Here is a 27,148-nt window from a genome sequence, read left to right on the forward strand (position 1 = left end):
CTACAAAGAGGTGATAAACATTGACATAATCAAGGTTTGTGAAATAATGTCACATAACGTAACTACATGTATGAAGTTGAAGCGTTGGCCACACTGCTTTACCAGGTAGTCTTATAATTTGTTCTGTGTAATCAGATTAAATGATTTTATGTTGTATTTTGTTTGTTGAATCAGCAATGACGTATTAAATATCAGTAAAAAAAAATTAGAAGATGTTGAAAAAATTATGGAGACAGTCCTCGGATAATGGTTGTTTTCTGTTTACAATCATCATGAGTAGTTCTAGCCAATATTTGGTTCGCTCTAACTCATTTTGATACTTTTATTACGATTTTTAATGATTAAAAATATGTAATTAAATTATTTACATATCTTACCATACTTGGTGACAGTTAACAAAAAAAAAACCATACAGTTGAATTATGAGAATTCCGAAAGCGCGCCATGAAGTAGTATACTAACATTGTGTGAAGTACACGTACACGTGTCAATAGTGGTCTCGGGCCTGATATATTTTCAGTACGGGTAAGTTATGTCGCTTTCGTTCCTTTTATCTGTATTCACTCTAAACGCAAGGAATTTAATAATCAGTTTATAGAAATGATATAAGAGTGTCTTTACATAAACATTTATAGAAATAAATAAATATATTATTGGCTTTAGAGTAACCTTTCAGAAAAATCAAATCGATATATATGTAAGCTAGATTAGCAAAATGAATATAAGTCAGGAACCGTAAAACGTTTTCAAAAGAGATCAACCTTTATTTGCATATGATCATAATATTTTTTCATTATGAATAATTGGAAATTGTCCAATGACATATGGACTGATGTACAATATTGTTATAATTATAATATCTCATACACGTATATCATGATAATTATAAATGATTATAATGGTGATTTCGCAACGTCTGAATATTTTAATAAAACTGATATAATAGAAAATAAATATAAACACCAAATCAATTCAGATTTACTTTAAAGTGTGTTGATAAGTCACGAAGCAAGAACTATTCAGACTGCCCGCTCGACTGCACCTGAAACGGTCGTTCAACATTCATCCTTAGTTTGCTTGGGATTCAGGAGTTGATATTTATTGCTTATTCATAACATACTCGTTTGCGAGCACGTCACATATTCACTGCGGTATACCGTACCCCGGATATTGCTCAATATTATGAGGACTTTCATCCCATTTCGCGACTTTGAACGGGGAACGAAGGTAAGTTCAGCAACGATTTTTTCCAAACTAATGGCTATTTCATTTATCTAAACGGGTTTTATATATCTAGAGGTATTTTTGTAGCTCTAAAAGACATAAAAGTATTACAGGTATTTGTGAAATTGATTAAACTACCCCTAAACGATCCGCTGCTCACTAGAAAAAACTGACCGCGATACTGTAGAATCGTTAGAAATTATTTTATAACCAATTTTAAAAAAAATTGAATCGAGCAATTTTTTTATTCACAATCCAAGTATGCTTTGTCCAAATTTCAGGCAAAAAGTGTGAAAGTACAAAAAGATACAGGCCAAAAAAGATACAAGAAAGTGTACCGAGTATTGATTTTAAGTGTACAGAGTATTGCAAAATAGCCCAATTTAAGTGTACAGTGTATTGCAAAACAGAATGAGCACATTAGTATGGAAAATCGATATTTTTGTCTATTATTTTTGTCTATTTTTACGTCTGTTTATCGATTCCATCTTATTTTGCTGATAATGTACTGTTGATATGATATTTATTCAAATATTTCAGATTCAACAATGCATTTTCAGTGTTATTACTGTTCTTTTTCTACGGGCAAATACAGAGATTTAATTTCCAATTTGATTGAAAGTCACACTGTGGGTGAAATAAAATGTGTGCAGGGTCGCAAGCAGGGTCGGGAGCAGGTAGAACCATCAAAATCTTTAAATACATGTCTCAAGAAAATGTGTTTCTGAAAAGAAGAAGAATACAAAACAAATTTTGATGACATTAATAATAGGTTTTTACAGGGCAAGTTTGCCTTAAGAAACATATCGACACACTTAGTAAAATATTGGCCCGCGGGCTTATGCCGTCCAAGTATGCCGGTATCGGAGGATATTGCGAAAAATGGCTGTTTTCATTGAATTAAGCCTCCTGTTACAAGTTCAAACTGCTATGAAACTATAAAAAAATGCTTCAATACTGATCAAGCTCGGCACAAATGTTGGCTGGACCATAGCCTGTGGAATAGCATGCTCAATTTCAAATTTCCAGTTACCATGGCAACGGGAGGACGTCTCAAAATTGCAAAAAAAATCTCTATTTTGCGTTGTTTTCTTTTCCCGTAAAAACTGATTTCAAGTGCAGCAACTTCTCAATTGATTGAGATAAAGTTTAAGGCTTTTCGGCGTTGAATACACGGCATCTTTAAATCGATCTGAGGCCATTATACCCCCGCCCACACAAGTCCCAAATCTCGGCGATTAGAGGGGCTACTGCCCCACTTCAAACCCCCTAACAGAAGGGGCACATCCCCCCTGTGGTACCCCTTTATTGGGGTTTTACACTCTTTGAGGCCTCAAAAGGGTGTGGTGTGAAGCCTTCAAAACACGCCTTTATGAAGTGAAAGGTTATAAGGAACATAACCTTTTTATTGCATCTGCTGTCCTTAATCATAATCTTATTAAAATCCATTATTCGGTTTTTGAGCTGTACATACGGTAACTCGTTGCTTATGACGAAACAATTTTCACGTGCAGACGGTCTGCCGTTGCTAGAGTGCACACAATAAGTATACACAATAAGATATATTTAAGATTAAATGTGGTAAACACTCTGTGTTTACTACTTGTATTTACTCGATATTAATAACCAATACTCGTTACACTAAAGGCAATACTCGTGACACCGGCGGGCAACTCCAACGCAATACTCGGTTCACTGACAGGTGTATTTATTCTCAAAATGCACTGTCATCTGAGGTTCTATTGTTGATTGAACATTTAAAAACATATACATTATCATCATTAACACATTTCACTCGATTCAAGTTTTTCTTTTGAGGAAGTATATGCAGAAAAACATCAAATTTAACTGATCCGAGCTCATTTATCACGTGAGCAAAGAGACAAATTATACCTCCTTATTACATTTCAAAGCTATTTCTCAACATTTTTGGGGTTTCAGTAACTAGAGAAATTATCGAAGTATTTGTTTTGCTATAAAATTTATATCAAACCAATTCAAAATGACTTAATATCGTCAATGAACTTACCTTCTTTCCTCGTTCAAAGTCGCGAAATGGGATGAAAGTCCTCATTATATCGAGCAATATCCGGGGTACGGTTTACCGCAGTGATATTTATAGTATCGAATTGCCGAACGGAAGCGCATAAAAAACGACAGACTGGAACCCAGGCTAATGTATAAACCATAAGCGGTTGATCAAGTGATTCTTGAGTTTCGTGTTATGTCTGGCAAATTAAGTCGTTCTCCCCGATACAGTATACTACAAGTTTGCTTCTTTAAAAAGAAGCATGCGAGAGGTATTTTGCTGCTGTAGAAGATTTGTTTAATTTGAAAATATTTGGGGATATTATATGGCATAAAAGACACAATGAATGGTTATAAATTACAATTATTAAACAAAATAGAATTTATTATATATATTGCAATTAAAGTTTGTTTTACACTTCATCTTTTTTAATGTTTTAAAAGATTATATGCCGGAGTAATGGACTTTTTTTCTTGGCGCATTAGGGATACTTTTTCTAAAAAAAAATTGTAAAATTACTTAATGTAAATTAAATGATATATATCATTTAAAATTTGTATTTTAAATTCAGTTCCCTTTGTAGAAAAAGTATATAATTATATATTAAAAGTAGTATCAAAATAAAAGTTTATAGTAAAGTTCAATAAGCAAATTTTCGGTCACTGTTTTGTTAAATATAATGAAGCATTTCCTCTACATTTTCCAAAACGGGTATAAAGTATAATAATCAAACAAATTTAGTCCAGGGTTTGCATAAAAAATGTTAATATCATTTGATTGGAATAAACAGTATATACTGTTATATACTGTTATACTGTTATATACTGTTTATTGGAATAAACAGTATATAAAGCTGCATGCCTCCAACCACAATATTAGAAGAAAATCAAACTTGAGGTAAAATTTGTGCCATTTGCGCCAAAAAATCTCCCTTTGCGTTATTTAGACATACCGGTTCAATACACGGTTCACTCGGTCATATAATATGTTTGTTTGTTGTTTGTTTCATTGTACGCCTTTTCCCAACAGTATTTTAGTCATATAGGCGGATAGTTTCCTAACCCCAGTACTAGACAACCTTCCTCCACGCTAAACTAACAAAAAAAAAACATCACTCGGGGATCGAACCCACGCCAGAGAGTTAACTTGATAAAAAGTCATCAACTCTAACCCCTCGACCACGGAGGCGATATATAATGTGCATGGTGATATTGTAGCTAAAATGTTTACTGTAACTATTTATCAGAACATGAAATAGTATAGAACACAATACGGTAATCGATTTATACAGTTTAAAAGATTCAACGAAATGAAACATCAACGTAGTGTTAAGTAACGTAAATAAATGATATTTTCCGATTTTTCTATGTACCGATTTGTTCACTTCGATGTTAATTTTTCGTTTAAGTTAAGCCGTATTTTGAAACGGGGCATGCGCAAAACAACTTTTGTAGACTGCTCCTAATGATTTTACGCTTAAAATGAGATTCATTCACTGCAATCAGATACGCAAAAATGGATGCCGCCAGCAATCAGTCTGAACACTATGGAGAGGTCTGATGACCTCTCCAATAATAATTGTGTACCTCTTCAACGTACTTTTATGTATAATAACCATTATCACAAGTTGCATCGATAAATCAAAGTACTGTAAGTACGCATAAAGCGGATCGATAGTGATGAACGAATTGTAATAGCCCTAAATTCGGCGTTCAACTTGTTTGCCCGTTGTGTGTCCTTTGAGTTTATATGCACATTAATTTATTGAAAGTTAATATCTATCTTGCTGGGACCGAAACAATTGAATAAACTAGTCATTAATTTAACCATAATAAAGGATTATACATGTATTTTGCTACAGTTGGAAGTTGAATTGATCTGTCATCCCCTGGCCCAACATCTGCGATACTCTACCGTTGAGACGGGCCATTGCCCTAGTCGTTTGTTAGTCTTCAGGCGACACCATTTTTCGTGTGTTTTTTTGTCAAAGAAAAGCCTTTACAATATCATTAATTAGATGTTTTTATTTGAAAATTCACAATTCTTTTGACTTTTTTAATACATAATTATTAACAAAAAGCTTAATAATTGATGCAACTAGTATTTATGCTGTAGACATATTGATCTGGTTGTAGCATTTCTCGTTAGAGAGTAACGGTCGCTTTATTTATTTAAATACTGAAAAATAGAGAATTTTGACTGAAACGACTAACTGATTTTAGGCTAGATATTTTTCTCACATTTTGAAGTACTTGATGTTTAAAGAATGTGAAAAAAACCAACACAATAACAATGTTTGTATGAAGATGTTAATGTAAATGTAGAAGCTTGCCGAAGACAGTTGTCACTTAGACGTTTGTGCAATCTTTTGTTTAGTAATGCATGATGTAATATTGTCAAAACGTTGAAAATGTTATTCATGAAAAATATCAGTTGTCATTCTGTACTTTATAGCCGGATGCCGGATAGTTGGTCCCTTGTCAGATGTAGAGTAAAGCTGCACCATTTAAATCATTGACATCCATTTATACTCTGTTAACGGAGTCAATGCAAATATATGGCACTATTTCTGACATTTAAAAATATATATCAACTATCAATATTCTTGCCAAATATACATATAATTCTGTCATCATGATACATGATCGTACAATTTCTTATACATGTAAGTACAAGTCATTTTTGTAAATGTACAAGTAAACATATCAAAATCATTTTGTTGTATAAGAGCAGAAAATGCCCTCTCGTTGATTCGACGCTGATATCACAGGAATTATGTAAACCCTTTAAAGTAGTTATATAGTCTCTTCGTACACGTCATAGTTCCACATATATAATTATAATTCTTTGAAACTAATGGCAAACATATAATATAACTGATAAATACGAAGGTAAAGTTGATCAAAGCTTTTACATTCTATAACTGTTAGTAAAATCTTTATACCATGAAACTCGTCTTTGATCATAAACAAATTGGCACATTCTTCAAACAAAATTAGTGATAAATATTGAAGACAAGTTCGTGTTGCTCCTTTTTTGAACTTTTTTCTAAAGCATATTATGATTAATGTTGGGCGCTTTTTTTGAACCAAACTACATTCTTGTTCAATTTAATCATTTATTATGCTATGTTGATTTATCCAGGGTATGAAACATGAAATTACCCCCACCCCACCCTGCCTAATAACAATTTTATCTTTTGAATATCACTTTTAGCTTTGTCACAAAACCTACTTATAGTAAAAATATATCCTGAGCAATACAGCTACAGATTTGTAACAATCTCGTGTGATTTTGAATGTTCTCTGTTAATCTGATTATTATAACGTCATTCATCAGTTATTTTCATATCCAACTGTATGGCATCAATTCAACCCTGTAGCAAATTGTTCCATTTTTCAAGACCATGCCATGAGTCCAGTTGTGCGTTACTTTAGTTTCACCATCAAAATTCTACTTTACTTGACTATTTGTTTTCGTGCTTCCTTTTATTGAAACATTTGAAACACACCCAGTTAATGATTATTTTGAGTCGATAGCACTATTTCAATCACTTCACATCCGCTAATGACATAATGTTTCTGCTTCAACAACATGAGCATTGTTTGTATAACAAACAAACATCCGTCAGAATATAAACAATGTTGGACCGTGTGAGTTCCTAGATGATTATAAATAAGTCCTACATGACGTGTGTCTGTTCTGTTAATTTTCTCGTTCAAATCGAGTATGTTATTCGAATGAAGTCTTTGTAAAAATAACATAAAGGATCACGAACCCTAATGATCGGTAGTTATCGAGTAGTTTCGGGTAATATCATATTTAACCAAAAGCTCCCCGCTTTCTTTTGGCAACTTTCGAAATACCTATTTTAGTACATTTTTGTCACCTTAGCCGTGACATCTTTATCTAAAAATACCAATATGGCAGCCCAAATACATGTTCATTAGGGTCCCTAATCCTTAATATCAAAATGAATATCACATGAAAAACATTTCTCCGTTTCCTGATTGCTAGATTCTCATCACCCACGATGTCGCCGGAAGTGAGGACAAAATCCTGTGAAGATACTGAACTCTCCAGAATGACACGAGGGTAATATACATCTCTCCTCTTTAATGCATCTAAAATATATTAGAAAAATATACATGAAAATACAGAAATGTTAATCTTAAAAGTGTTTGCCTGAAGAGCTGAAAGACTTAAAATTGTAATTCAGGACACTGCAGACTCTGTTGATCAACAACAACAACAACAACAACTACAACAAGAACGTTTTATTGCATTAAAAGGCCTCCGGCCCAAAGTACATTCAAAAATGGCATCAACTTTAGTTATAGTGTAGCGTCGTTATTCATTTCAAATCAATATTATATCTGTTTATGGCAGATAATCAAAGTGCAATATCTCTCAAATCCCTATGACACTTTAAATGACTACTATACATGTATAAAATAAAAAATATAGAAAAACTTACTCTAAATCTTTCTCATCTAAGGGTAATAAACCTTTATGTATTTTATGGCATTTTCTATGTCCGGGTGAGCATATACATTCACAGTCAGCGCCTGGTCGCCGTTTGGTAAACTGTGCCGGGCAATCTTTACGGCAACTTCAATGAAACATTGTATCATTCATTAGTTAATGCCACAGAGATTATCATTACACATTTTTATTCACTGGTTGATAAATTTAATCTAATACCCTTCTTACCATGTCTGTATATGATTACAATATTATGATTTATGATTGCAATGTAATGGTTTATGATTGCAATTATATGGTTTATGATAACAATGTAATAGTTTATGATTGCATTGATATTGTTTATATTAACAATGTTATGGTTTTTGATTTCAATGATATGGTTTATCATAACAATGTTATGGTGTATGATTGCATTGATATGGTTTATCATAACAATGTAATGGTTTTTGATTGCAATGATATGGTTTATGATAACAAAGTTATGGTTTATGATTGCAATAATATGGTTAATCATAACAATGTAATGGTTTTTGATAGCAATGATATGGTTTATCATAACAATGTTATGGTTTATGATTGCATTGATATGGTTTATCATAACAATGTAATGGTTTTTGATTGCAATTATATGGTTAATCATAACAATGTTATGGTTTATGATTGCAATGTTATGGTTTATGATTGCAGTGGTATGGTTTATGATTGCAATAATATGCTTTATTGTTTGGTTTATGATTTCAATGTTCATTTTTGTTCAATATATTTCAGTGTGAAGCTTTTGTTATTTTTGTTTCTCACTATTACATAATTATGTGGTAATTTAGTTCTTTATGATTTATTTTATTATATGGTAATGATAAATAATTTAACAGTGTATCTATTAAATTGAAATAAAACATGTCAATGCATCATCTATAAATTAAAGTTGTAAAAATAAGACAAAAAGCTTCTCCATTATCTACTGTACTTGAATTCAATAAAATAGCAGTAATTATAAGTAGAAATAAAATATTTAAACTAGAAAATATATTAATTTGAATAATTTTTTGGGGATTTTTTTTAATGGTACGAACTGTCTCGAAAAACTAATACTCAAAATAACCCACGTGTAGAGGCAAAACAATTTATAACTTGAAAAGTTATCAAATATAAAACATCACTTTCATCAAAATCAATGTTGACTAAAATATGTTATTGAAGGGCCGAAAACATAACATTCATAAATCAATAAACTATATTTCAGTGTAAACATGTTAACAAAATTAAAGTTATAAATTAGAAAATGACATAAATTAACTAGTTATACTAACTTTGTATTAACATCTACTTTTTGGCACTCACATGCTGTATGATTGATAACAGATTTTGCCGCCACAAGATCTTTTGCTGGGTGAAGATCGTTCGTATCAGGATTTTTTTCTAGCACCTAAAGGATAAGTAGACAGAAAATATATCTTTACACATCTTTCTGCTTTTTCATGAATATGTAAGGACAAAATAGTGAATAACGATCTTTTTTTTTTTTTCAAGTTTATCAAGTTATTGCGTATACATGAACGGGTACTAAATACATGTATAGTGGTCATACACTTTCCATAAGTTACAAGATTTCTTCAAAAATATTAAGTTAAGAAGAAAAACTGAATATAGTGATAAAGAAGGGAAAGTTTTTGATGCCCATAAATCACACATACCATAAAGAATCTGTCTATTACTTCTATTCCATTTTCTTTCTTTGGTGCGCACACATAGCCACGCGGACAGCAAGCCGTGGTATTACTACACCGGTGAACAACGGTACAAGAAGGGAGATAATACCGTATCGAGTCAGAATATGTGTCTTCTATACGCACAATTTCCGGTTTAGGTTCACTGCAGTCCGCCAGCTTGCTTCTCTCAAATTCTAGATAATGCTGATAGGCAATCTCCCTATCTGAAGTAGAAAGATATCCAAATTGATAAGGTTGTTCTATATTTCTTAATGACGTAAAACCTATTGTTTTAACGATGGTAAAAGTTGAAATGTCAAAGTGATATGATTATATAATTGTAGACAAGTGATAAAGGGAGACGCCGTTTATCATGGTACATTTAAGCTTTCGTTCATGCCAAGCATGATCAAGGGTAAACCGCAATGGCGCTGGGTCGTTCACCAGATCTTTTCATCTGCATTCGTTAAAGATGAAACGCTTGACATTGTTACCTCTTGTATGTTTAATGGACACACATCCTGACCAAGTATGATCATTATTTGTCAATTATATGACCCGTAGAATGTGCACAACGTTTTCCTTCGATTTAACCATATAACCTAGTTTATCTAACCTAGATGACCCATCTTTATCACTGCAGATGTTGCTAACAACATTCTGATCATGTTTCCATTTCTTAAATGCCGCATTACTGATCTGTTTCCTAAAATTTGACCTACTGACCTAGTTTTTATCCTAGTTCATCCGTCTTCAAAACCAACCTGTATTAACCAGTATGCGAACACTTTAAACAAGTATCAATTAAATTGGGTCAAGTATATGACCTTCATGGTCTATTTGAAATGATTTGACCTTTTACCTAGCATACCTATTCTGGAATTAACTTCTTTAATAAGTAGCAATTTTGTAGCAATGCCTTCATTTGCCAAAGATAAAAAAGCTAGAAGTCGTTTTTTTATTAAAAAAAAGCATAACTTAAAAAAAGAATTACCGTATGTATTGTATTTGTGTATTTTAATTAGACCATATAAATATTTTACGTTTGAATTTTTATTTTATATTATTTTATTCATGTCTTGTCTAACCAATGAGTACTTTTTTTCTTTATATGGATAGTGTACCGGTATATGTTTATCTAATGGTATTATTTTTGATAAAAGTCATGCATAAAAGAAGGGCTTGATTGGTATTTCTTGTGCTATAAAAATGAAGGGCAGTAACCAGTACAACATTGTTATTAAACTAACACAGCATTTTACTTTCTTTCAGGTTACATACTATTTGTAGCCGACTTGATTTAAATGGTTGATTGTCATAAAAATGTATCTTCAACATTAGATTTTTTTTCTTCCTGCTATCATGAATGTTTCTAAATAAATACTACTTTAGACATAAGATAATACAATAATATTTATAAGAAGGACATACTGTTATATTCGGCATCCCTCATTAAACTCGTATCTAGACTTCTTGACCCGTACTTATTTTTCATGTACATTATGGAATTCACTTGTTCGTCAGTCAAACTAGAATCACTGAAGAATATCTTTAACATTTCAGCGGCACTTTTTGATTTAGCTAAATGCTTTTCAAAATCGTCTTCTGATACACTTCTAAACGGGATATCCTGAAAAAAAGACAATATCTAAATAAATAATCGATTCAATACATCTACTCTTTTTTCTAAAACAAAAACAATAAAAATAACAATAATATAACATAAAATAAAGCTGATATAAACACAGCTTATAAATTCAATGTATTGGACTGCATAACAAAAGCAATTGTAAAGTGGTGTGCATCGCAAAAATAATAATAAATAAATAAATAATGTACAAAACATTAAACATCAGATAATCTTAAATGTATTACAGAAATGTGATTTTTATTGTAAATTTTAGCATTTTAGTATCAAACTGCTTTTTTAATTTTTTTTTTTTGGTCGCGTTTCTAAAACTAGGTTAGCTTAACGCATTTGCAGTGATTTATGATAAAACATATTGAAAACCTTTTCGAGATCATGACAAAACCGTATCAACAGCACACGCTGTACATTGAGCTGAATATAGAGAACTTAATATATGGCATGCTCGTACCACCTTGTGTACGCACGACTTGTGAAGGGAGGTAATTTTGATAGTGACTATTGTTATATACGATAATCATTGACATTTATTTTCTAAATGTAAAAATATCTTTGCAAAATCATCATCAACAACAACTAATAAATAAATAAATAAATAAATAAATAAATAAATAAATAAATAAATAAATAAATAAATAAATAAATAAATAAATAAATAAATAAATAAAAGATATCTGCAAACAACAATAATTTATCTAGAACAGATGGCTTTTATAATACTTATCAACAAGCCGATCAAATGGCATACGAATTTCTTTTAAAAAAAAGTACATTTCTTAAATGTTGATTGTTTTTCAACATAATCAAACTTGAGCTTGAGTATGACACCCCTTAAATGCTTCTTTACTGTAATACCTCTTTTGATTTTGTAACAAACCATCAAGGGGTTTCAAAATCAAAATTACCTTGGTTCGACTCTACGGATGAGCAAACTAGCCTGGCTCTATACTGGTGGCATAGTGTCAACATTCAGTTAAGACTTATTTAAGAAACTCTTAATACATACTGCGGTGAGATGCAAAGTGTGTATTACTAATCAAAATTTTGTCAATGTTAAATCGGGACAATCAAAGATCACTGATCATTTGAAAGATATTTACCTAATTATAGTCAGTCAACCGGCGAAAAATTCATTCGCGACGAGACATATTTGTCATATGGTAAGAGCATGACTTTGTTATTACATAAATAATCGTAAACCGATTGTAGGCATGGAATAATGTAACATTCGCATGAATAATAGCAAAATGGTGTATTGTAGAAGGATACTCTTCCAAACAGATTCTTGTATTAAGGCCTACCCATTTAAAATGATACTGGCAGCAACTTAATATACCCGTTCGGTAAGTGCTGACCAAGCTAATTCGGCGCTTCCGTGCCCTCTGATTATGATCTGCACTGATCGCTATATATTTATTTCATATTTCAAATCAGTCCCTGAAATTTATAAAAAGTTTTGTCCAAATTAAAAGATGGCCAGTCCACTTAAGATATTTATTGGTAACCTATAACTTTTATAGATGTATGAATTCCCAAATATTGGCAGTAGATAAACTCGGAATGTCGAACATGTTCCATCCCTGGTATGTTCCCCGAGCATCACAATATATAAATGCAATGTATATAGATTCATCAAATAAACAAATACGGTGTGACAGATGAAATTGAGATAAAGATAAACTGGCATAAAGCACATTCTAAATCCAATTAAGATAATATATGGGTAACAGAACTAAGTAAATGCAGTTTTTAAGCAGAATTATCTTATCATCATCCTGCAGTGAAAATGTTTTCCTTCCTTGTAGACGCTGTGAAGCTGGTGAAAAAATATTCCCCATAGATGCGTATGTCTGAAGATTATGGTGAAAGGCTTCCATTTGTCAAGGTCAAACAATGATGAAATATATAATATAGGGTATGCTGCCTCTTATTATCTGCCATTTGAAATATCTTATCAAGATTGGCACATTCGCCATCTGTTGATAAAGTTCCTTTCGCTATACAGCAGTTTATCTGATAAAACAAACAGACACACACTTTGTTTACATTGCTCCTTCTGTACTGCCAAGATTGCTCATTTATCAAAATACGTATTGGTAGGTAAAATCTCGTCTTGGTTTACTTTTTTAATTTAAGTGAATTTATTTATAAAACTTGAGTTTCAAGAAAATGCTAATTCTTTCAATTCACCCTTTAGTTCAAGTAGTTTGATATCTTTATAATGAAATCTAAAAAATAACAAAATTCTCAAATAACTCTCTGTATTTAAATTTAAGAAGATTGTTTTATTATTATATAGACTGTTTTCATCCTTTTCTAAATACGTAGTTTTAGATACAAGTACATTGTGAGGGACAATTCAAGTTCATATTTTCTTCACGAACTATGTTTTTTTGGTTTTTGCTTCACTTTACATAAAATGTATTATTTTATTAGAAAAGTTCTGTGTGTTTGCCTCTGTGTGTGTGCTAACTTTTAGACACTGTGTGTATGATTAAATATGATATCATTATCACCTATCGTCATGTTATCGTACATTAATTACTTTTAGATTATTTTCATCTTCTCGAATCAGCTAATAGACGTAAATCTATTTAATAACGTTAGACTAAAAACACGTGCGTAGGATTTAAATGATCATATTCGAGGGTATATCTGTAATGATCACAAATGACTTACAACAGTTTGCTAATATTCTCAATCCCAAAACCTACTTATAATATTAATAAATGGCTCAGTACATTACACTCACTCTAAATTGTTATAAAACATTTCCAAAATTATATCCCATGGCTCATCATAAACGTTTAGCTACACAATAATTACTGTTTAATCCAAAAACCAAAATAACAAAATTTGCAACATTTTGAAATAAGAAAACGCAAGATTTGAATTCACTTTGCTTTTGGCTTTCTGAAACACACGGTTGGCAGCATGGTCCTTTTCCTTTGTTACTTAATTAAATTAACATATATGTCATTTATATGTTTTTAATGTTGCCAAAAGCTTTTATAATATGTTTTAATATGAATTGATGTATTCTTTTATTTTTTATTCTCAAGTTTACGTTTGAACAAAGGCGGTACGAACATCGTGATTATTTTAATTGTCAACGTTGTTATTATACATATATGTAGAGGGGAGTAATTGTGTTAATTAGAATAACAAATCAATTTTTAAAATAAGTAAAATTTAAATAAATTTAAATGCACAGAAAACAAACTGAGACCCTTTTTATGGTCATACAAAACAAGAATGTAGAATATAATTATTGCCTGTACTTAACACTAGCTTACTGTGACACAAGTGAAGACTGTTATAATTAAATATCAAATGTAATTCATCATGGTTTGGAGAGGATATTCCTGTTAAGGGAAAGAATCTATTTTAATGACAAGGAAATACAAATGAGTGTTTTAAGATATGCATTTTAAACAAACATAATGTCGCGCAATACCTATAACAAATTTCCGTCAGTCGCTTTTCAAGACAAATCAAATGATATATTGTGGTTGTTGTAACAATCATTTGTGAGCAAGTGATGTGTGTGACAAACGATTTGTGTGTTATAAATGTTTCCATTATATTATATCCTATATCATGCAATTAACAAAATGTGAAGAAAATTAAACAACAGTAAAAAAAAGTTGATTAGGTGAATTATCAAATTCTTTCATACATACTCATATAAAGCAAAATATTATTATAGCACAAAAGATTTTATTAGTTTTCATGTAGATGATATAATTATGAGAGATTTGTTTATCATATCATATTTCATGTATATAATATATTGGTAATGACCATAAAAAGTGCGACCAGGGGAGGTAACAATTGCTATGGGAAAAGCATCTATAGCAATGCATCTATTATGATCATATGTGTGTATTATTACCGATCACGATATGTTTATTAACATAATTGTTTTATCATAATTATTGACTTTGCGTTATGTGTGTTATAATTGTTAGAATAGTGATGTCTGGTTTTATTTCAATTGGACTAGCGATATGTTAAACATGCTTTGTTCATGTAATACCGGATATAATTGTCGAAATAGCGGTGTGTTGAATGTTATAATTGTTGTGAAAAAGCTATATATTTGTTATAATTGTTGAAATAGCGATGTATTTATTATAATTTTCGAAATAGTGATGTATTTGTTATTATTGTTGAAATAGCGATGAACTGTATTTGTTATGATTATTCAAATAACGATGTATTTGTAATGATTGTTGAAATAGCGATGTATTTATTATAATTTTCGAAATAGCGATGTATTTGTTATTATTGTTGAAATAGCGATGAACTGTATTTGTTATGATTATTGAAATAGCGATGTATTGAATGTTATAATTGTTGAAATAACGATGTATTTGTTATGATTGTTGAAATAGCGATGTATTTGTATGTTATAATTGTTGAAATAGCGATGCAGTTGTTATGATTGTTGAAATAGCGATGTATTTATTATTATTGTTGTTGAAATAACGATGTATTTGTTATGACTGTTGAAATAGCGATGTTTTTATTACAATTGCTGTTGAAATAGCGATGCAGTTGTTATGATTGTTGAAATAACGATGTATTTGTTATGATTGTTGAAAAAGCGATGTATTTATTATTATTGTTGTTGAAATAGCGATGCAGTTGTTATGATTGTTGAAATAGCGATGTTTATTATTATGATTATTGAAATAATGATGTATTTGTTATAATTGTTGAAATAGCGATGTATTTATTATAATTGTTGTTGTTGAAATAGCGATGCAGTTGTTATGATTATTGAAATAGCGATGTATTTATTATTATTGTTGTTGTTGAAATAACGATGTATTTGTTGTTGAAATAGCGATGCAGTTGTTATGATTGTTGAAATAGCGATGTATTTATTATTGTTGTTGTTGAAATAACGATGTATTTGTTATGTGTTGAAATAGCGATGTTTTTATTATAATTGCTGTTGAAATAGCGATGCAGTTGTTATGATTGTTGAAATAGCGATGTATTTATTATTATTATTGTTGTTGAAATAGCGATGTAGTTGTTATGATTGTTGAAATAGCGATGTGTTGAATGTTATAATTGTTGAAATAGCAATATATTTGTTATAAATGTTGAAATAGCGATGTATTTATTGTGATTGTTTGTTGAACTAGTTGCGACTTTAAGGTTATTATTTTGTTGAACGTAATATATATATTTATTACCCTTCCAGATTTTTTCCACCTTTTTGATTGGATATTGATCCGTCGAAAGAAATTGATATTACCGAGCCAGACGGGTAAAATACACACTAAATATACCCGTTTGGTACCCCACTTTGTAAACAACATGCGTTGTGGCGATGCGCGTACGGTTTGATTTTACGCGGTGTAAATTCCGATATACAAGCACTTTTTAAATGTCAAATGAAAAATATTTACCAAAAGAAAGTAATGATGAATATTCTCATCAGTATTGAAAACAAAAATGGCCTCGCCAATGCTTGATATTAATAACAAAAAAGTGTCTTCGACAGACTACCCCTTTTCTCTTGTTGGATTTAACTCAATACAGGATTGGAGCAGTACCTCTAGACGCTTGCAGAAATCATGATCACAAAATAGACAAATGTCGTTTTTTTCGCCGAATTTTACATTTTTCCTTCATTATCGTACTTGATTCGGTGTGAAAAGATGAATTAGACCTGTTAAAGTTCATTCCGTTGGGAAAAAATACAAGATTTTAGCATTTTATCATTCAAGCGCCTTGTCCGGTATATACCGGAATACGGTATTTAGTGTGGTGCTCCAATCCTTTTTTTAGTCACAGCCTCTCTTGTTTACATTCGTTAGATACGAAAGCAAATACGTCATGTATTTATGTGACGTCATGTTGTGGTGAAGGGGTACCCTAAAGGGAATCTTATTTCGACGTTACAATTGAAACAGCAATGATTTATTTTAAAATCTTACTCGGCATGGGAAGGGTAATAAAATTGTTATTTTTGTTTTGGAGTGATATATGTGGATATATTACCTGGCAAGATTTTATATCACCCTCGCCTAACGGCTCGGGTGATATAAAATCTTGCCAGGTAATATATCCACATATATCACTCCAAAACCAAAATAACATATAATGTGTGTGTGTTTGCTCTCAGTGATAAACGTGCGGTAAATATGTAATATAACAGTTGAACATGCTATGTATTTTTTTTAAAAAGAAAAAACAAAACAAACAAAAAAAACACACAGAAAAACCGTTATATTTTTGAAACCGTATTCCGCGACAGATTATATATCGCCACGTCTATAAAAGACTATATATCATTTAAAGTGCAGTGACATTATTTTTGAGTCTCTTCGCGGAAATATCATTCATTCTTATTATAAATTTACACTTAAAAACACAAAGGCTTATCACTTCAGACCAAATACAACGTTTCTATTTTAGGAAATTCCAAACTATAAATAGTCCCGAAATAGCGTATAATGACATCAAAGGATGCACAAAAGAAACAGTTTAAGTAGTTAATGTGTGGGGTTTTATTTAATTTATGAGTTTAGAATAATTTATAGACACTGTTTTTTGTGCAAAAAACACTAAGACAATCGAGCATATTTATGAACTTGAATGCAATTACATTTGACATTATTAGAGGAAAACTTGAAACTTGACAACAAAATACCAAAGGCCAATTCACATAGTCAATGAAAATGAAAGAAATACAAATTTTATAAAATTGGTACATGTTATAACTCTGATATTTGTAAATGGAGTGATCAAATGTGCAAACGTTGATATGATACTTGTAAGTTGCTATGTTGTTAAACCTGACCTCGATGTAACATAATAACTATTACAACAGTATCATATGTGAAGCAGGTGCACTATTTCGGGATATATTATACAACACATTCTTTGTTCTGTCGCTTTAAATCTCATCGGTTCTACTGTGGTTGTCTCGTGACTTTATATATACAAATGTATCTTAAATATTGAATAACCTCAGTATATATGAACTCTGTCCCTCTAACAAACGAAAGTATTAACTATCAACTAAATTAGCATTAAATTCTACTCGCTCTATTCTACTTTGTATTTTCAAAAATATTCGGTTTAAAGGTTTTTCCGAGTTTCTTAATTTTTTACATTGACAAAGAAGGAAAATTTTAATTGCAATCATAATTATTTTAAACCTTGTGTGATTAAAAAATCTTAATTGCAACAAATTTATGAGAAAAATAAGAGTCGTGGTCCTACTTTTTAGTTCTCTGCCCCTTGTCCAATATAGTTTCCCAATCGTCTGAAAGCTTTAAGACAAATATAAACCACACGAAAGTACCAAAAAAATAAGATAAATTGTAAGGAATTACAAAAAAGTGTGTACAAAAAACCTCTGATAAGAATATATCACAGGTTAACCATAAACTGGTACAAATAACACAATCAATCAAAAGAAATTACAAATCTGGGTATGGTATAGATGTACAACATAAGGCAGACGACAAGTTCGTAAATATACACACATTATGTACAGATCCCTTAGAAAACACCATAACTCTTAAATAATACGTAAACTATAGAACAAAAAAAGGAAACATTAATAACAGGACAAGTTTTCATTGTAATTCGCACAATAAAGCAGACATCCAGCAAAAACAAAACAATTTTACGGAGGATATGCTTTTATTACATATCTTTCATACCTTATTTTCTGTCAACACGTGTGGGCACTATTAGTCGGTAAATACCTGCACTTTTTCAAAAAGATATTTGTAGGCAAGGAGCGCTCTTGTAACACTGTTTAATAAGTAACCACAGAGGTAACAATCATCAGTATAATCTTTCTTCATTCATAAAACATTTACCTGTTGGTGCCAAACGTCGGTCAATAATAAGGCGGATACATTTGCTACAGTTTTGTTGATATATGAAAAATGTTGTTTATCAACATTCTATAAGACAGCAGCATTTCACTCTTTCTCAAGGACAACTCCCGTTATGTTTTCTATATCTGAAACATTTTACTCTTTCCCAAAGACAAGACACCAAATGAATTTTTTTTTCGATGAGCACACAACTAACTATCAAACCTTTATTAGACCACATAATGTCTTAAAAAAATGTTCGTTCATTTTCGTCCGGTACAATAAGGATTTCATATGAAATTGGATCTTTAAAAATTTGGAATTTTGAAAATTAAAACTAGCCTAGACGGAGAACAATAACGATTTATATTGGGAGATCACATGTTGAAAACGCTGAATATTCAATGGTCACATTTTTTTAGTTGTGAAATAAATATTGATATTTTCTAAAACAACAACATGTTTTACTTTATCGCAGGGACAAGGCACGGAATATATTACATATTGATATTCTCTGAAGTAACAACATTTTTAATTTGTTCTAAATACAAGGAACGAAATAATTTACAATATTGACATTCTCTGAAACAACTTTTTACTCTTTCACATATTGACATGTTTAACTAAAACATGAACTGCTTTAAACATTAACATTCTCTAGAACAACAAAAGTCTACTCTTTCCATATGATAAGTCATGTAGTGCTTTAAATAGTGGGAAGAAAAAAATCTTACTATAATTCAATGACGAAGTAAGAGATGATTTATGTATGAACATATACTAAGACAGCAACATTCCTGCTATCTCAAGGACAAAATACGTTCAGGAGAAGATCTAAATGCTGTTTCATTAAAATAATTCATTATTGTATGTAACAAAAGCAATCTTATAAATGAATCTTAAGTTAATTCAAAGATAAGTAACGTATATATGCTCCTGTTATTTGTTTTGCCTATTTACTTGTCGGAAACATTGATATAATCTACAGACGCCATAACAATCAAATCAAATAAGCCATCACTTCATACTATCTTTATACAAAATCTTACATTTCAACGTTCCTTTCAAAATGAGGAATAATCAAACAAATAACTAAAACTGACACAAAGATTATAAAGATTACTACAGATATGAAAATATGTACATTTTGAAATGTTGCATCATCTCACCAGAGAAACTGTATAAATCATGCACCTGATAATACACATGACCCGTGCAAATCAGCGTGAGCATGCCTCATTTCACTTTGTACAGCTCTGGAATAAGGATTAACAAATATAAAACTCGTGCATGTACGTCATTAATGTCGTCTGCTGTAGAAATAATCTTATCACTGCAGACAGATGAAAAGAGAACAAGCAGATAAGGCAGAAAACTGGTTAAAATCAAAATGAAAATGCCATGTCAATCATGTGTAATATATAATATTAATAATCAGAAAACAGTTCCTAGAAACTTCAATTAATGACATTTTTTTTTCAAAAAAAAAAAATAATATATATATATATACCGATGAGGCATTGCAATATTAAATATCGGATTTTTTTTATTAAAACATTCCAGTTTTTACATAGGTTCAATTTAACTATTTTAATTCAAAATGGTGTGAGGTAAATAACAGCGTCTAAAGGAAATATAGTACTGTTGTCAACAGTATTTTTCTTTTGTCCACATAGAAATGCATATATGAGACTTACACAACTGCTTCATGTCAAAAGTTTTTAACCGTGTCTAGGTCTTGAATGAGAAATTCGACGAGCCTTTATTTAATCCGACATCCATTAATCATAATTGAACAAAATATTATTTGTCATAGAATATTGCTTCTTTATATTGAGATGGGGAACAACAAATGTCATCTGAAACTGATGTTTATGGAAGCTTGAATTGACCCCCCGAGATGCCGTGGTCCGTGATAATTTGTATGTGGTCATGTTGACATATATTAGTGCGACATGGCGTGTTTTACCATGGTTTGGATGGGAAAAAAATATAATCTTGACAACACCTGTATCAGAGCATGTCGACTTTACTTTTGTCTATCATAAAAGAGGACTGGAGCCTAATTATTATTCGGAAACTAAATCCCGCCCATCGAGTAATGATTGACGTACTGCATAATTATATTGTTGATTTCATTATTATTAAGATTTAAAGTATATCAGTCTGATGTTTATTTTCGATCTTTAATACATGTATATCAATTCAGTTATGTATATTACGCGCAGAGCATTTTTGTTGAATAACCTTTCTGGAAACAAAACAAGTTAAATTACTTAAGTGCTCTTTAAATAACTTTCGGCTAAAATTTTCAAATGAACATTTTTGAAGGTTATATGTATATACATATATAAAATATAGAAGGTTGCTTAGCAAACACTGACTGAAATTATTAACTGGTAAAACTGCTACAAACAAGCACATACTCAGATTAAAAGACCTTTCAAAGTCTCTAGCGAATAGTACTACAGAACTGTTCTTTAAAGAATGAATCATTCGATGTATTTAGATTTTGGTTTGGTGGGAGGGATTAAGTTTCCGAATATTAATAAGGTCTTTCCGACAGTATCCATGGTGTTATGATGTTGTGATATTTACCAAAAGCAGAGATATTACAAGGTTTGTCGAGATGAAACAGGTTGACATAGCTGTTCACAATTCTCATCAACTCCATAATGGAGAAGATTATATGTCGACATGCATTAAAACAGACGTTGTCAAGACGTCTTTAATATCCCACCAAACAATGATAGAAGGCGTCATGTCGCGTGAAAAATGTCGACATGCCAACACACGAGTTATCACGCTTATGGCTTCTAGGGGGTCAATTCAAGCTTCCATAAATGTTCAAACATCTTACGAAATCTTAAGTTTATAACTAAAATATCTGAAAACATGTGCAGTTATGAAATAATTTACAACGCGCTTGGCATCAGCTGTAAAAGAACGTGTAATTATGTATGTGTGTGAAATGTGGGGCTAAGAAGCTTTATTCAAATATACATATAACTTATTCGTCTTTTTAACTGAACTATATAGTTATGTTATCTACATAAAAACAAGATAGTTGATCTCTTGATCTGAAATTGATCACGTTTTAGTTTCGTGCCACTTTAATGCATTAATAATGCTTCTGTTTCTTTGCAAGTCGAATTTGTTATTTTTAACAGCAGTTTAATTTATCCGTAACGTATTGTAGTTAAATTACATTTAAATTGGGAAAAAAGTATTTACCATTTGGCAAAAACTCCCTAAATAACAAAAAAGCATACCAAAACATAGGAAGTCAAAAGCGAAAAAAAAAAACTGTTCAAATTGAAGCGTTCTTCGTAAAGTATAAATTTAAGTTTTAAAAATAGTTGATTTTGTCTTTTTTATTTGTTCATAAGTATGTGAACATACTAGAACAGCGCTTTTATTGCGGTGTGTGATATATGTTTAGCAACAAAAGTATATCAATTTACGACTTTATTTTTTTATATTGAATGAAATGAATTACAGTACTGATAAAATGCATATGATTTTTTAATTGGGTAAACATACTCGTTTTGATAATTATGTGTAAAATGTTTCATACTAAATCAGACATTTTAGTATATATAAGTTATCTAGTTACAGTAACTTGACCAATAGTTTTCTAATTTCACTCCTTTCTTTGTATATGTTCATGTTTCTGTATCAAACCTTATTTTATTCTTAAATGTCTTCTTTATGGAAATAATTTTTTTATAAAGATCTATAATTTGTAAGGGATAGCGGTGGCAATTTTATTCAATATGTTGTCATTTTATATCTGATGTTTATCGGTAGACTTATGTTACACAATTCAGTAAATATTATTCACATTCTATAGCCAATCTGCCAAGCACACACATAAGCTGCACATGTGAACAAATATTTTCTACTATAGATTTTGTAAGACATTTGAACATCTGCCTCAGTTGACATTACGTGGTACTATATCAATGCTACGTTATCGCATGTAAAGACAGTATGATTTTAATATTTCACTTTCTATATTGTTTTCTTTTGTTAATGTATATGTACTTTGCATAATCATCGTGAAATAACAGTAAAAAGTAAAGCTTATGATTTCTTGGCTAATATTTAGATACAAAGGCACCAAAGTATTGGTTAGAGTATCGGTTGTTCTTGATCTGATTGACATAGTTATGCCACCTATGTATACGAATCCTGATTAAAACAATTAGTGGTGCGTAACCTGACTGATACAATAACGGGTACATAGCCTGCTTGATGCAATAAGTGGTATATTACCCAATTGATACTATAAGAGGTATAATGTCCAATTGATATAACGAGTGGTACGTCATCCGACTGATTCAATCAGTGGTATATATCCTGACTGATAAATAAGTGGTATATAACCTAATTGATACAAAACGTGGTATATAACATGATTGAAACAATTAGTGGAATATTACCCGATTAACACAATGAGTGGTACATAACCTGACTGATACAATGAGTGCTGATACAATAAGTGCTATATAATCTGATTGATACAATAAGTGGTATATAACCTGATTGATACAATAAGTGGTATATAACCTGACTGATACAATAAGTGGTATATAACCTGATTGATACAATAAGTGGTATATAACCTGATTGATAGAATGAGTGGAACATAACCTGATTGATTTAATAAGTGTAACAAAGACTGATTGATACAATAAGTGTTACTTAACCTGATTAATGCAATAAGTGGTACATAATCTGACTAATAAAATGAAAAGTACATAATCCGATTGATACAAAAAGTGGTACGTAACCCGACTGATACAATGAGTGGTACATAACCTGACTGATACAATAAGTGTAATATCACCTGATTGATACAATAAGTTATACATAACCAAATTGATACAATAAGTGGTATATAATCTGATTGATACAATAAGTGGTATATAACCTGATTGATACAATAAGTGGTATATAACCTGACTGATACAATAAGTGGTATATAATCTGATTGATAGAATAAGTGGTATATAACCTGATTGATACAAAACGTGGTACATAATCTGATTGATATAATAAGTGGTATATAACCTGATTGATACAATAAGTGGTATATAACCTGATTGATACAATAAGTGGTATATAACCTCGATTGATACAATAAGTGGTATATAACCTGATTGATGAATAAAAGGTATATAACCTGAATTGATACAATAAGTGGTATATAACCTGACAATTGATACAATAAGTGGTATATAACCCGACTGATACAAAGTGGTATATAACCTGATTGATACAATAAGTGGTAATATAACCTGATTGATACAATAAGTGATACAAAAGTGTATATAACCTGATTGATACAATAAGTGGTATATAACCTGATTGATACAATTAAAAGTGGTATATAACCTGATTGATACAATAAGTGGTAATAACCTGACTGATACAATTAATATAAGTGATAGAATAACAATAATGACCTGATTGATACAATAAGTGGTATATAACCTGATTGATACAATAAGTGGTATATAATATGATTGATACAATTAGTGGTATATAACCTGATTGATACAATAAGTGGTATATAACCTGACTGATACAATTAGTGGTATATAACCTGATTGATAGAATAAAAGGTATATGACCTGATTGATACAATAAGTGGTATATAATATGATTGATACAATAAGTGGTATATAATATGATTGATACAATAAGTGGTATATAATATGATTGATACAATTAGTGGTATATAACCTGATTGATACAATAAGTGGTATATAACCTGACTGATACAATTAGTGGTATATAACCTGATTGATAGAATAAAAGGTATATAACCTGATTGATACAATAAGTGGTATATAACCTGATTGATAGAATAAAAGGTATATGACCTGATTGATACAATAAGTGGAATATAATATGATTGATACAATAAGTGGTATATAATAATATTGATACAATAAGTGGTATATAACCTGATTGATACAATAAGTGGTATATAACCTGACTGATACAATTAGTGGTATATAACCTGATTGATAGAATAAAAATTAAATATGACCTGATTGATACAATAAGTGGTATATAATATGATTGATACAATAAGTGGTATATAATATGATTGATACAATAAGTGGTATATAATATGATTGATACAATTAGTGGTATATAACCTGATTGATACAGTAAGTGGTATATAACCTGACTGATACAATTAGTGGTATATAACCTGATTGATAGAATAAAAGGTATATAACCTGATTGATACAATAAGTGGTATATAACCTGATTGATAGAATAAAAGGTATATAACCTGATTGATAGAATAAAAGGTATATGACCTGATTGATACAATAAGTGGTATATAACCTGATTGATAGAATAAAAGGTATATGACCTGATTGATACAATAAGTGGTATATAACCATATTGATACAATGAGTGGTATATAACCTGATTGATAGAATAAAAGGTATATGACCTGATTGATACAATAAGTGGTATATAACCTGATTGATACAATAAGTGGTATATAACCTGATTGATAGAATAAAAGGTATATTACCTGATTGATACAATAAGAGGTATATAACCTGATTGATACAATGAGTGGAACATAACCTGATTGATACAATAAGAGGTATATATAATCGATTGGTACAGTCCTGATTGACACAATAAATGGCATATAACCTGATTGATACAATAAGTGGTATATAACCTGAATGATACAATAAAAGATACCTACCCGATTGATAATATAAGTGGTATATAACTTGATTAATGTAATGAAGGATTATAACACTAGTGTGTAGATTTGTAAAAATTGTTCTTAGTGAGTTGATTAAGTTTGATATATAGCCTAGAAGTGGTAACCTCAATTACTTTTAGAGACAATGTTTATGTGGGAAGTCGAACCTTTAAACAATTGAATGTCTCAAAAGCTACCAATGTGTGACAAAAAGTCTTGTTTTGCATTTCCAGGCGTTATATGTATGAGTTATTAACTCTTTATTATGCTAGACATCTGTTCCATATTTTCAAGTGTTAAATTGACCTTCTTTATTTAATAATTCACCCTTCCTATATCGGCAGGTAAATACAGGTTTTACTATATTCATGTGCAAAACTTTCGGAGGCGAACATCTCACAATGACAGATATTTTGCAGAAGCTACAAACAGTTGCAGAATCTGCAAAAACATACAAGAATTATGTGTGATATTTATTGTTTTGTGTATATCAAATGTCAAGTTGTATCAAGCTGCGTTAACTTAAAACGTTGAAGAAATATTTCGTTTATCAACAACTAAACAATATTCTTTGTAGAAATGAACACATTCCGAATAAGCACTGTAATCTTTATTTACATTTTATTAAAATATCTACTTAGATTTTATATGATATGTTACTTTATTTCATTTAAAAAGTTAGTTGTTCGTTAAATTTGGAAACATGTTTTGTTGAAAACCGTTTTCATACAATTCTGCAGAAATCACACTGTTTTTCATGACTTGTGTGAATTCTTTATACAAATGTAAAAAAAGTATCTTAAGGAGTTTAATAATCTGGCACTCATTTTATACAAAATTCAAAGTCTAAAAAAGTCACATTTAATTAAATAGCTGTAGCTGAAGATATCCAAATTGACAATCTGATTCGATTCATAATGTATTTAAGTCCTTAGATTGTTTGATGTAAATTCTGAATGTGTCTTACGCTAAATTGTTTAAAAAACGAGTATTAAATAAATTCTAAAATCCACAATTTGGCACATTCGATAACTTATCATTAGTGTAAATTTAAAGTTAGACAATTTGTTGATAATGTTATTCATAACGCCTCTTAAGTAAATCACTTATATATTATTTAAATGCAATATATTTGAAGAACATTGATTATTGTTCATCCCAGTTAATATAACTAAAATAAAGAAAAATAAGGGCTGAACTGTTTGTTTTGATTTGATTAAATGAATAGATGTACCAATATGAATATACTAATGTTACATAATTATATAATATCATTTTACGTTCCATGAATTGGCTTAATACTACATTGAGTTTTAAAACATAAGGTAAACATTTGGCTGACAACCATCATTCAAGAGTTTTTGCCGACAAACAAGCTAATCAGATAAAATAAAATGCTTATGTAAATTCACAATAAAACCTTTCATTCCACTTTTTTTTTAT

The 27,148-nt window shown here is 30.5% G+C and overlaps 1 protein-coding gene across 1 annotated transcript in view; it reads right to left on the reverse strand.

The window, feature by feature from the left end:
• Window positions 1-5,855: 5,855 nt before the first annotated feature.
• LOC132715388 (uncharacterized) overlaps window positions 5,856-27,148 on the reverse strand; it is a 49,215-nt gene continuing 27,922 nt past the window's right edge. The window contains exons 3-7 of the mRNA XM_060698387.1: window positions 10,882-11,080; window positions 9,436-9,674; window positions 9,052-9,167; window positions 7,731-7,865; window positions 5,856-7,377 (exon numbers count right to left, since the gene is read on the reverse strand). Coding sequence (XP_060554370.1) covers window positions 7,278-7,377; window positions 7,731-7,865; window positions 9,052-9,167; window positions 9,436-9,674; window positions 10,882-11,080 — 789 coding nt within the window. The 3' untranslated portion in view covers window positions 5,856-7,277. The remainder of the gene's footprint in view (window positions 7,378-7,730; window positions 7,866-9,051; window positions 9,168-9,435; window positions 9,675-10,881; window positions 11,081-27,148) is intronic.

Source organism: Ruditapes philippinarum, unplaced genomic scaffold (assembly GCF_026571515.1).
Source record: "Ruditapes philippinarum isolate M1 unplaced genomic scaffold, ASM2657151v2 ctg548_1_1_1_1, whole genome shotgun sequence".
Lineage (NCBI taxonomy): Eukaryota > Metazoa > Mollusca > Bivalvia > Venerida > Veneridae > Ruditapes > Ruditapes philippinarum.